The sequence below is a fragment of the Malus sylvestris genome, chromosome 10 (assembly GCF_916048215.2).
Source record: "Malus sylvestris chromosome 10, drMalSylv7.2, whole genome shotgun sequence".
Classification (NCBI taxonomy): domain Eukaryota; kingdom Viridiplantae; phylum Streptophyta; class Magnoliopsida; order Rosales; family Rosaceae; genus Malus; species Malus sylvestris.
In genome coordinates, this window is record NC_062269.1 from 41,370,497 (window position 1) to 41,383,142 (window position 12,646).

The 12,646-nt window shown below is 33.8% G+C and overlaps 2 protein-coding genes across 8 annotated transcripts in view; one reads left to right on the forward strand and one right to left on the reverse strand.

Moving 5' to 3' along the window:
• Nucleotides 1-222: 222 nt before the first annotated feature.
• Nucleotides 223-2,974, reverse strand: LOC126586644 (pyruvate, phosphate dikinase regulatory protein 1, chloroplastic-like). 2 transcript variants are annotated; one of them, XR_007610870.1, is made up of 4 exons: nucleotides 2,468-2,974; nucleotides 1,235-1,874; nucleotides 919-1,081; nucleotides 223-498 (listed from the first exon to the last, which is right to left on the reverse strand). XR_007610870.1 is itself a non-coding variant. In XM_050251558.1 (3 exons), the coding sequence occupies exons 1-3, from the start codon at nucleotides 2,942-2,944 to the stop codon at nucleotides 978-980; spliced, it is 1,221 nt and encodes a 406-aa protein (XP_050107515.1). In that variant the 5' UTR covers nucleotides 2,945-2,974; the 3' UTR covers nucleotides 665-977. The 2 variants fall into 2 exon arrangements, 1 of the variants encoding a protein (XP_050107515.1); XM_050251558.1 differs by lacking the exon at nucleotides 223-498 and having other exon boundaries at nucleotides 665-1,081.
• Nucleotides 2,975-9,487: 6,513 nt separating this feature from the next.
• LOC126586327 (gibberellin 2-beta-dioxygenase 8-like) overlaps nucleotides 9,488-12,646 on the forward strand; it is a 19,583-nt gene continuing 16,424 nt past the window's right edge. The window contains exons 1-2 of one of the 6 annotated variants that reach the window (XM_050251143.1): nucleotides 9,492-9,641; nucleotides 11,247-11,376. The gene's annotated coding sequence lies outside the window, so the exon portion shown is untranslated. Of the gene's footprint in view, nucleotides 9,772-11,076; nucleotides 11,377-12,201; nucleotides 12,410-12,526; nucleotides 12,568-12,646 lie in introns of those variants that run through there. The other 5 variants (XM_050251146.1, XM_050251141.1, XM_050251142.1 and 2 more) reach the window with 5 other exon arrangements.

The window sequence follows — 12,646 nt, forward strand, 5'->3', positions numbered from 1 at the left end:
AATCTTCCCTTGCAAAGTTGGCAATCAATTCCTACATCACACACGAACCTAAAATACAATCTCACATAAAAAGTCTTAATTCTTTCACCCACCCTATACTACCCTTATGCAGAAAGGAAAATTTTCACCGTTCTCTTTAAAGAGTCTGGTTGTTTTAGGTATCACTTGGTCATCTACGATTGGTAGCAGTTAAAGCTTTTAGTGCTCCCTAATTCCAGTGAGTCATAAATTACAGAGGTCAATTTAGAATTTAAGATGAAGAACCTAACATATGGTGACAATTTACAATGAAATATAAAGAAGAAACCAAATCAACAAGGCATTACATTGGAAAGAAGTAAATGTCTATAATAATAATGACACACTCAAAATCGCTCAAAATATTGCATTCTATGTAATCAGGGTTGTCCAAAACACCCAACACGAAACCCAACCCCGCCATGAGTAAACAAAAAGTGTGGCATCTGGGTCGAGCCTCCTGAAGTTGCATGCCATGCACTGGTAAATGTACATGTAAAGTTATAAGGTGATGAAAACCATGAGGATAATTCTGTCTCTATTTCCTGCTAATTCATCAGGATATAATGCAAATGGTGACGGGCTTGTACATTCGAAATGACAACTAGCATTTTTAATTTTGTATCATACGCGTGTGCAAGCTTGATTCAAACCAAAGAAATCTTTTCAGCAGAGAAACTGCATGGCTATACTCGACATTCATGTATTGGTAACACTATATCTATGTTTACGATGTATCACAGGTATATAAAATAAAAGAGGCATGCCATTCAGCATATTCTTACCTCATGTTTTGGTACAACAAATATATTCACGTAAAGGTAACACTATATATGTTTATTTATGTATGTATCAAGGGTATATAATATAAAAGAGGCATGCCATTCAGCATATTTTTACCTCATATTTTGGTTTGCAGACAGTTCGGATGTTACTTCCTTGGTTCAAAATTTCCGTTTCTAGTAGCGTTTTGATATTCTTGGCATAGAGCACTTGTGCTTCCGGTCGTGATAAAGTCTCAATACAACAGCTGCAGTTTCTTCTATTGCTTTTCCTGTTACTTCTGCAATCAACAAAATACGAGCACGATTAACTTAGGCAATGATTACTATATTAATCTTCACATTACCAAATTGATGCCTAAGAGGAAAACCAAAGAAGAACACACTAAAAGAAAACCGATATGTGTAAAGATGTGAAAGTGCAGTATTCTCACCAATTACTGGCCAGACAGGATTCTGTGCAAGAATCCTTCGAGCAAACTCCAGCTCCTGTCTGACATGAACCATCTCGGAATAGTTACTCTTCATTCCTTCACTGAACCCCAGAGTCTTAGCTCTTGCTGTTCTAACTGTTTGCAACACTAGAGGATTGATAGTCAGACCAAAAACCTTTTCCGGGTCAACCTCAAAAAGGGTATTTGGCAGCTGAACCCCGAACACAATAGGCACATTTGCAACCTTGTAACCTTTTTGCGCAAGATATATTGATAATGGGGTCTTCCCAGTTCGTGAGACCCCGGCAAGAACAATGTCAGCCTTGTGCAAGTTCTGGGGCAATGCCCCATCATCTTGTTTGATTGAAAACTCAATGGCTTCAATCCTACGAAAGTACTCATCGGTGAGAGGAAAGCTCCGGCCTGATGCCCCACGAGGGAGGCCGGAGGGCAAAACGCCCAAATGGGTAGCAATGCCCTCAGTGATTGGACCTAACATATCTGTCGTTGGTATGCCCCAGTGCGTGCATGCTTGCCGGGCAGAGTCTGCCATTGACGGGTCAGCTAAAGTGTACACAAGCATAGCACCTTCTTTTGCTGCTTGCTTTACAATCTCCATCAACCTCTCTACATCATCAATCTGAAAGATTTCACAATACCCCATTTTGCATTCTAAATTAGAATCAACACAGGGCAGTATCAAGGATTACAAAATTAGAAAATTCAGATTAAGTACTGATTTGGTCTACTTTCATTTCACTTAAGCCACAAACATCATAGTAGAAGAGATTATAAACTTATTAGAAAATTTAGATTAAGTACTAATTTGAGCTACTTTTTCACTTGAGCTACAAACATTATTCACCAAAGATTATAAATTTGTGAGAAAATTTGGATCAAGTACTAATTGAAAGATTGCCACCTCAAGTCCTAGTCAGCAGTTTTCATAATCAAAACTGTTTACCTTGATTAGTGGTGATCTAATATATAAATACTACTGTGCAGAAAATCATTATTATTCAGTTTCTCCTTGCTAATTATTTGTGGGTGTTTTTTTTTTTTTTTCATTTAAGCTACAAACATTATATTAATTTTGATCAATTCAGTTTCAGAATGTCATCGATTATCTGATCGCTCTACAATTGATATTTAATTTTGATCAATTCAGCAATCGGGTTTTGATGTTTGATCATTTTAGCCAATTTCCCAAGATTATAAAGCAACGAACTTTACCCCAGAAAACAAATGGGTATTGACGGCGCAGCCCCGATCGACCAAGCAATGCTCGAACTGCCCCAACGCGGCGTTGACAGAGTGCTCCACCGTCCATCCAGTTCCGTCAGAAACCATGTATATCGACTTCCCCGCCGTCATCTCCGAGTCATCGTCACTGCCGTCGCTTCCCGATGAAGTATTATCATGAGGATCTAGCGATACGCCGTCGCTGGGATGCAGCGGAGGGTTCGGCTCCAGAAATTGGGTCCTCTGTCCCGCGCGGTCCAATTTCCGACCCGAGCGTATGGCCCGTGCCCGGGACCATCGTGCCAGCTGAGGGCTGCCCTTGATTTTCCGGGCATGTGGGTCGGAACCGGGTTCGGGTACGGAGGAGGAGGCGGCGATCAGAGGTTTGGGGATTGGCTGCGGATTTGCATGACTGGTTCTGCGCACGGGAGCGAGGTTCGGGAAGTTGAAGGTGGAAGAAGCATTCATTATTTTATTTTATTATTATTTAGTTCTTTTTTCCATTTTTTGGATCTTTATTTTTGCCTGAGATTTTTTCTTGTTGTCGGGTTTGGGTTTGGGCCTAGTGGGCCTAAGCAGCCTATTAAGCAGGCCTCTTCTTTTTGCACACCTTAGGAATGTAAATAATTTTCAAACACAAATATGCCCATGTATGAGTCGAATGCCTCTAAAAGCTTAATCAGTCGAATATTTCTAAGTTGAAAGTTGTCCTTAAATAGCTAACAAAATCAAACATGGTGACCAAATTGATGGAAAAAATAAATAAAATGAGAGTGACCAACAATGAAACTAAGTGTCACTCTCATTTTTTAATATGATTGTCATATTATCACATAGTGTTATCAGTTGACTTATGTTACAAACCGTGTGTATAACTTTGTTAATATTATACTTAGATTTATGACAGATAAAGATTAATACCACGTAACAATGTAACTCGGGCATAAAAAAATTATCGTATAACACCAAAAATGCATTTAGTCAACATGAATAGCACTCAGGAACTCCCACACTCAATGAACCTCCTGGTAGTTGTTAAATATAAACAAAAGAGGACCCAGAAAGAAGATGGATTATCACATCCTAACAAGTTGTTTATTTTCAACTTAACTTCTTAATTAGAAATTTGGAATCTTCTTTTGATTTTGTTTTTCTTTTATTATCTTAAGAACTTCAAGTATTCTTGTGGATACTTTAATCCGACAGAGAGAGGACTACACAATTGCATGTACAAAAGTTAAAATGTATGAAATTACAGTTTGTCTATAATGTGTTGAAATATTTCACATCGACCATATATTAGAGAAAAAAAAGTTTAACTATTATAACTTCATTCTAACTAATACCGATGTCTTTTGTGATAAAACTCCACACTTAACGGATTATGCAGGTGATAATTAATAAGTTGAGGATAATATCAATATTGTTGGAAGTGGACATTCAACTCGTCTCTCTGATAATTCAACAGAATGTCACGGATAATTTAAGCCTTTTTAAAGAGTGAGATGATGAGAAACGAAAAGGGTAACTAGGACGGTTAAGGGCTAGTTTAGTATTGCTGTGCTTTGAAAAAAAAACTACTTCTGCTGTGCTGTGAGAATAAGCAGCTGTGAAATAAAGCAGCAAAGTGTTTGGTAAACTTTTTTGTAAAAGTATTTTTGAAAAAAAACAACAGTATTATAGTGTTTGGTAAACTTTTATGTAAAACAGATGTGAAAAAAAACAAGTTTTTCAAAGCTGGATTTTGCAGCTTCTTGTTTTTGGCTTTTTTCACCCAAAATTGCGAAAAAAAAGCTGAAGCTGAATGTTTACCAAACACAAAAGCAGCTCTCAACTTTTTTTTATACCAGTTTTTTTTCAGAATCACCTCAGTACCAAACCAAGCCTAAGTTTCAACACTCTGATCAAGTCACAATATGCAGAAAGGGGAGCATAAAGAATCCAATAATGTAGGGTGTAGCCACATGATATAAAGGCCCTAGGATCTCATATATAGCGGCAGGGGTCGTGTGACGATATTTTTTTTTTACATGATATATTTATATTAAGAGAATTGAAAAATAAATTGTTATTTTATTTTTATAAGAAATAAATTGTTATTAAACTCGTTACTAACTAACGAGATTCAAACTTAATATCTCACTTATATATAAAAAAATATTTTAATATTAAACTTGCAACTAACAAGATTTAAACTTAAAAAGTCCGTAAATGTATAAAAAATACTATTAGATTATAATATTGTGTGTGACGTGATAACATGTTAACATCGAGTGTAAAATTGAAAAGATCGGCGCACATTGGGCCTCGTAATAAAAACATGAAGATAGTACGTATCAAATCTTAATAAAAGAGCTTCCACTAATTAAATGATATGACATGACATGACATAATACATGCACAATCCATTTCATATCTTCCTCTCTTATTTTATGGTCGAACAGTTTATTGATTGATTTTTATATTTAATCATAAGTGAAAATATCATTAGGTGGTTAAGAGTACGAAACTATGACATCAATCATGTCATCTAAATATACATAAGGATTTGCCTCTTTGAGATAAATGATAAGCACGCTATCTTAAAGTGAATTTTTTTATGGGTTTTTGACATACTTTTTTATAATATTGGTATAAAAATTATGTCAAAAAATGAGGTGATGGATAATCTTATTTTTTAGAAAGTCTTTTTAGCATTTCTCTTGCTGATAAATGATTACCTCGTATAACTTTTTTAAGTCTACCAAGCAATCATTGATATATGTTAGAGGAAAGGGATACTCTCCAGATCTCTTCCTTTTAATCCACCAAATTATAGAATCAGTGTCGTTGAAATTTCATCCAACGGTTGAAGTTATTATAACTTTTAAAGTAGGTTCTTGTTTATAGATCATTAGATCAAATTTTAACGGCACGGATTCCCTAATTTGATAGATTAAGAGGAATGGATCCAGAGTCCCAGTGGCGAAGCTACATAGGGGCAAGGGGTGGCCGTTGCCCCTCTACTCGCCGGAAAACAAGCCCAGGAGCGGCTCTTTGGTTTGGTTGGAAATTGGAAAGTGTGGTGGCTTTCTGGCGTTTGTTGCTGTGCAGCGCCCCTGTGCGCTGCAGGATTTGCTTTTATAAAAAAAAATTATTAACTAAAATGACATAGTTTTACAACTTCATTAAAAAACAATAATAAAATATTGTGTGTACCGCTGGTCCCCATTAGCCATCACCCCTTTCAATTTCCCATCTCTCACTCACACTTTACCAAACACAACAAATCCCCCAATTCCTAGCTTCCATTTCAATCACCACCAGTCACGCCATCCTTCCCAATTTTATGTAAATTTTTTATTTTCTAAATTTATATATTATTTCAAACCCTAATTAATTATTCAATACAAATTTTTCTATAATTAGTATAGAATCATATTATAATACATTAATATGGTTATTGATTATTGATTGATTAATTGAATTATTGAATAATGTCTACAATTATTCATATTGATTAGTTGAATTGATTTTTTGTTTATTAAATAATTTGTATAATTATTAGTATTGATTAATTGAATTGTTGTATTGATTAGTTATTAGTCATATCACTACAGTCTAAGAGTCTAAGATTTTTTTTTCCATGATACAGTTAAGTAATGCAATGATACTATAAAAAAACAGTGCTTAAAATCCTCCTTCAAATATTCCGGGTAGTTCACAACAAAGTGAGCCTATTGAGTTGGATGAATTATTGGCTAATCTTCCTGCAGACATTGGACATAGACGTCAAATGCTTTCTTATTCACCTAATTATCGCGAAGCAATTCGTAGACACTCTTCAAAATGATTATTGTCAACCTAAAGATCACATCATTGCCAAAAAAAGCTAGCAACAATTGATGTTTTATTACGGTCAGGATCAATGGTTAAATGATAGCATGATTGTTTACATTGAGATACATGTATTTGCTTTTATTGACAATAATCTATTATGCACGTTTTCATGACATGAAACCTCACCAGCAACAATTGTAATTTGGTTGTTGCCCTTTTTTTTAACTTTGCACTTTTTAAGTTCGCCCCTCCCATCGGCAATTCATGGCTTTGCCACTGCGGATTCCTATGTTAGGCTATTGATTTTGGATTTGAGAAAATATACTTCACACGCAAGAAGTAAATGATGTCAAAGTAAATATATATCCTAGCCAAAAAAAAAAGTAAATTTATATCTTAGCCAACAAAAAAAGAAGTAAATTTATATCTACTTTAAGAATAAAAATAAATGTGTTTATTTATTTTATGCATTAAAACTTGTTAGGTAATAATATTTTATTTATGAAGAAAGTTTAAAGTTGGGTTTTACTATAAAACAAATTAATAATATGAATAGTAATTCAATTTATTTATAAGCTCATACAAAATTTCTTATCTTATTAATATGAGATTTATTCTCAACAAGTTCCGTGCTCATAGAATTAGAAGTGCATCGAAGGTGGGAAGATACGTTGGGCAGGTTGCAATGCCAACCAACCCTAGTCGCACCTCAAAAATTTGTTTTATTCATTCAAGCATGACTCAATCCTACCCTAGGCCATCAAGTATTTTATGAACTCGAGTTGTCCAAGATGAACTTGAATTGGGCATGTGAATTGGTACAAGCTGTTTTGCAACAAAATCTCCTGCGTTGTTCTCAATTTTCATTCATAAATTTGCACAATTCAATAATTAAATTCAAATTTTAAATTTAAGATTTTCCATAAACAGAGTTGATCGAGACAAACATTGCCCTCAGATCTAGAATGTAACTCAAAATTATTCGAATTTATTTTGAGTTTATATTCGGGGTTGGGTTTTTGTGCTTCATATTACTCACTAAACCGAACTCAAGATTTGGATTTTGTTTTGTCTATCTAGATCTAGCAGATATGGGTTGAATCAGATTTATAAATTTCTTTAAACATGAGCATTAAAAAAATAAAAGAGATCATAAAAGATGACATCGAAATATCCAACAATGTTGATAAAAGAAATCATTTTATCATCTGCTTACCGACCTTCAGCCCTTGTTATTTTAATCATCAAACCTTACACTCATTAGATACTATTATATGTCTCATGACGAAGATATTCAATAGGGGTGTGCTATCTATACATCAATTTTTACTTCTCACACATTCTTTGTTAATTTATGTTCGTTGATCTTCTTCAATTCATTCGATCTAATGGCCGAAAATTAAAAAGTGTGGGAGAAGTAAAAAGGGGTATGTATATCACCTTCCTATTCAATAATTTGTGTTTTTGAAACACTACTCCTGCTACAGTTTCATTCTTCATACATGTATGTCGGCCTCTTTTAGACTGAAAATCAAAAGACTTGCATTCGACAACTCAACCTTCGACCATTAACTACAACCAAAGGTGTTTGTTGTGGAGGTCCATCACATGCTTCCTGTATTAATTTTACGGTTGGCAATTTCAACTTTCAATATTTAATTTAATTCTTGGACCATGGTTCACAGAAGATACTTGTTTATAGAGGTCAAGTGTTTTTGTGAATGGTACCTACGAATTGTTAAGAATGAATCTCATGTTGATGAGAAGATGGGTCTTGCATGTGATTATAAGTAGTTGAGATATTCAACAGATTGCCAATTGATTTTATGGTGGAACCTCAACCTTCTTCATGGTGAAGTCGAATGGCCACCACACGTGTTCCACGCCACCTTAATTGTGTTGTTACATGTTAAGTTTGAAAATTCATCACACATTAGGGGTCGTGTTTAAAATGAGTCTCACATTAATTAGAGGGTGGACCTTACATGATCTTATAAGTAGTTGTGCTATTCTCTACACTGCCAATTAATTTTATGATTGATACTCAACTTTATTCACGAATGATATATAATCAAGGAAGTCTATTGAAATTTTATTTTCAGTTAATTTAATTTTGGTATTCTACAGTTTAACTAATTAACTTGCTTAGAGATTGCATGCATGCGTATATCTGCAAATAAATGTATACTCCCAGGGAAAAGCGAACAAATCTGATATATATCGAAAGCAGAGCAAGATTTTTCTGCCTCAAATGTTTGGTTTTCCCTCACAAGTTAACACAGAAACGTGCCCTAGCTCTTAGCCATAATATATATTTGTGGAAATATGACAGGAATTTAAATGTCACCATCGATATATAATCTATAATCTCTATAGATACCGAATGGAAGGACGTTAGAGAATTGCTTTTATTATTAATGATTGAGCTAATCTGATCATGTCCTTTTCGATCCATATCAAATAAAGCACAGCACATGCATGACCAAATAGAAAAAGCAGACGGAAGTATGTAAAACGGGCTTGTGACTCGAGGTTCCTCCACGTATTTGCCGACATGCATTCTAGATGTTACAGTTAAATTCGGTTAGGTCCGTCAGATTCTAATCACGTGCCTTGTTGATCCCCATTTTATTACAGGATTTTATCTCCGTGTGTAATGTTTATGTTGAGAGAGAGAGAGAGATTTATTTCAACTGGTGCATATTCAACCGAGCCTCTCATCATTATTCAACTTTTCTTTTTAAGTTTATTATTGGTTGTCATGCGTCCAAGTCTCACCAGTCATTGTCCCTGGCATTTCTTTTTCTGTCACACCAGGTAACACTATAAATGGAAAATATCTTTTACAACACTCCAAAATCTACCATTGGCTTATACCATAACATGGTGTATAACTATACCTAATACATTAATGTCATGAATAATCCAAGTCGAATTTGTAATAGTGAAACTCTGACGTTCATTTCATAGACATGTTGAATCAATGTCACATCTGTTTTTTTTAAATAATTTGATTACATAAAATTAACTGCAAACGCGTAAATCATACCGAGTTGTTGATTGAATAACGGTATAAAATTTTCATTTAAAATGGTTAAAGCATCACCTCAAGCTTTGTGGTAAGTTTCATTTTCTATTAGACTAGGAATAGAACCACCTCATACTTATATATATATATATAAGTGAAGAGATCATGGCTACCACTTCACCATTATTCTAAGCTTTTCCATCTCTCTCTTTTTATATACGTAGACATTCAAACCTCACTTCTTTCTTTTTTGAGAGTTTTGCATACCAATTGGTGGAAACCAATGAATTCGATGCGCTGAAGTCAGAATTTGGGAAAGTTTTGAAATTTCTAGTTGCCTTGAAATTTTGAATTATAGATAGAGGCCAAAAACGCGAGACAACTGATGGATGACTTGGTGTGATAAAAAGCAATTGGAAGCTCCAGGGTCCTTGATTTTCTAAAAGACGTAAGCAGCTTTCGATGATTTGATATTTGGCCTCCTGTATGAAAATTATTTTAGTGATATATTCTATATGCATGCATTGACTATTTTAATAATCTCCTGCCATTTCTCTGTTTGGGTTGAATTAACTTATTTCAGTTGTAAATTAATGGGTTTAGTTCATTGTTAATTTATTTGTTTGTCTTATGATGTTTAATTAAAAATATATGTCCTTTTTAATTATATTGTCGAATCATTCATCCAAGAACACATGAATATATAAATCAAATATGCAATGGCACCATTTGTTAAAAACATATTAGCATCTGTTTTTGTAGTAATTCTAATCTATTTATTGTTCTATAAAAGAATGAATTTAAACTATTTTTTTGTTTTCTAACGAAATTAGGTTAGTAGTCTTTGTTCTTGGAAAACAGTTAAATTCCTTTTTTATATATATAAACCATATATTTACACTAAGAGTTGGAGAAATAAATTGATTATGAACTCGTAATTTACGAGATTCAGACTAAAATCGTTCACTTACAAGTAAAAAGAATATTAATATACCACAATACTAAGTGACTTGACTTTATTATGTTCTAAATTTCCTTTTGAATCTGACGACTATGTGATTATAATTTACACCTGTATACGCATGTGTGTCCAAAATTTAATCTTTTCATAACTACTAATAGTCCTTAAGGACTGCCCAACCGAGTCTCTCATCATTATTCAACTTTGCTTTTTAAGTTCATTATTGGTTGTCATGCGTCCAAGTCTCACCAGTCATTGTCCCTTTCATATACATTTTTCTTCACTATAAATGGCATTTCTTTTTCTGTCACACCAGGTAACACTATAAATGGAAAATATCTTTTACAATACTCCAAAATTTACCATGTTCTTATGCTATAACATAGTGTATAAATATACCCAATACAATAATGTCATAAATAATCCAAATCTGAATTTGTAATAGTGATACTCTGACGACCATTTCATAGACAGGTTGAATCAACGTCACATCTGTTCTTTTTAAATAATTTGATTACATAAAATTAACCACAAACGCATAAGTTATGCAGAGTTGTTGATTGAATGACAGTATAAAGTTGTCATTTGAAATGGTTAAAGTATCACCTCAAGCTTTGTGGTAAGTTTAATTTTCTATTAAACTAGGAATAGAACCACCTCATACTTTATATATAAGTGAAGAGACCATGGCTACCACTTCACCATTATTCTAAGGAGTATCACCTCAAGCTTTGTGGTAAGTTTCATTTTCTATTAGACTAGGAATAGAACCACCTCATACTTTATATATAAGTGAAGAGACCATGGCTACCACTTCACCATTATTCTAAGGCTTTTCCATTTCTCTCTTTTGTATATACGAGGGTAGACATTCAAACCTCACTTCTTTCTTTTTTGAGAGTTTCGCATACCAATTGGAGGAAACCAATGAATTCGATGCGCTGAAGTCAGAATTGGGAAAGGTTTTGTAATTTCTAGTTGCTTTGAAATTTTGAATTATATATAGAGGCCAAAAACGCGAGACAACTTATAGATGATTTGGTGTGATAAAAAGCAATTGGAAGCTCCAGGGTCCTTGATTTTCTAAAAGATGTAAGCAGCTTTCGATGATTTGATATTTGGCCTCCTGTATGAAAATTATTTTAGTGACATATTCTATATGCATGCATTGACTATCTTAATAATCTCCTGCCATTTCTCTGTTTGGGTTGAATTAACTTATTTCAGTTGTAAATTAATGGGTTTAGTTCATTGTTAATTTATTTGTTTGTCTTATGATGTTTAATTAAAAATATATGTCCTTTTTAATTATATTGTGGAATCATTAATCCAAGAACACATGAATATATAAATCAAATATGCAATGGCGCCATTTGTTAAAAACATATTAGTGCTAATTTATGTCCTTTTTCATAACCACTAATAGTCCTTAAAGACTGAAACCGGTGTCCTGTACAAGTAAAACTGAAAAAAATTTCATACCTTGACGTGAAATCACAAAATCCAGATTCTAATTTATTAAAAAAATGATATAGTTAACTACTGTCGAAAAAAATAGTTTTTTTTCATTGAGAGTTGAAATCAATAACATTTTGCTTACTAATAAATGGGTGCTCTAACCAGCTATACAACTTTGTTGACATTGTTAACTAGTGTGGATTTGTACAATGGGTATTTTTTGGTCGAATGAGTAAAGAGATCATCTCAACAATTAGTGCAATCAGTTGGTGTGACATGCAAGCATGGTACGTAAAGATTTGAAATTTTAAGGAGGAAAAAGTGCCGACGCTGCTCTTAGCTAGAATATTTATCTGATGCGTGTATGAGCCGCGTGTCCTTCTCTTAAGCAAAGACTCTCAATCCTCGTAGCTATATATATATATTCAAAGTACACAAAATTAAGTCGTTGGTATTGATTTAATGCGATTTTCACCTTATAAACATAAATCCCTAGCTTTCCAGCCATCCCCAACTAATTTTTTCAATATATGTGTGTGTGTGTGTGTGTGTGTGTGTGTGTGTGTGTGTGTGTGTGTGTTTGCGTGTGTTTGTTGTGTGTGTATAAGCTCTCGTTCTCATTCTTTATATAAAAGCCAGCCAACGTCCTCAATTCGATATAGGACATGTAAGCAGCATTTTGATTTCGATTTATATATGTTGTTTAATTTGTTTATGTTTATCTTATTGCTTTCAAGTTAATCTGAATAGGTTTTTTATTTAAGGTAGGATGATGTTTCAAAGTAGTCATAGCTAGTCGATGTCAACGTCTCCGCGGATTGCCATGCAAGTAATTTCGTTTTAGCAGTAATCTTTGAATTTTGTCAAATTAATCCTTATCATATCAGGAGCTGGTAATATTGAC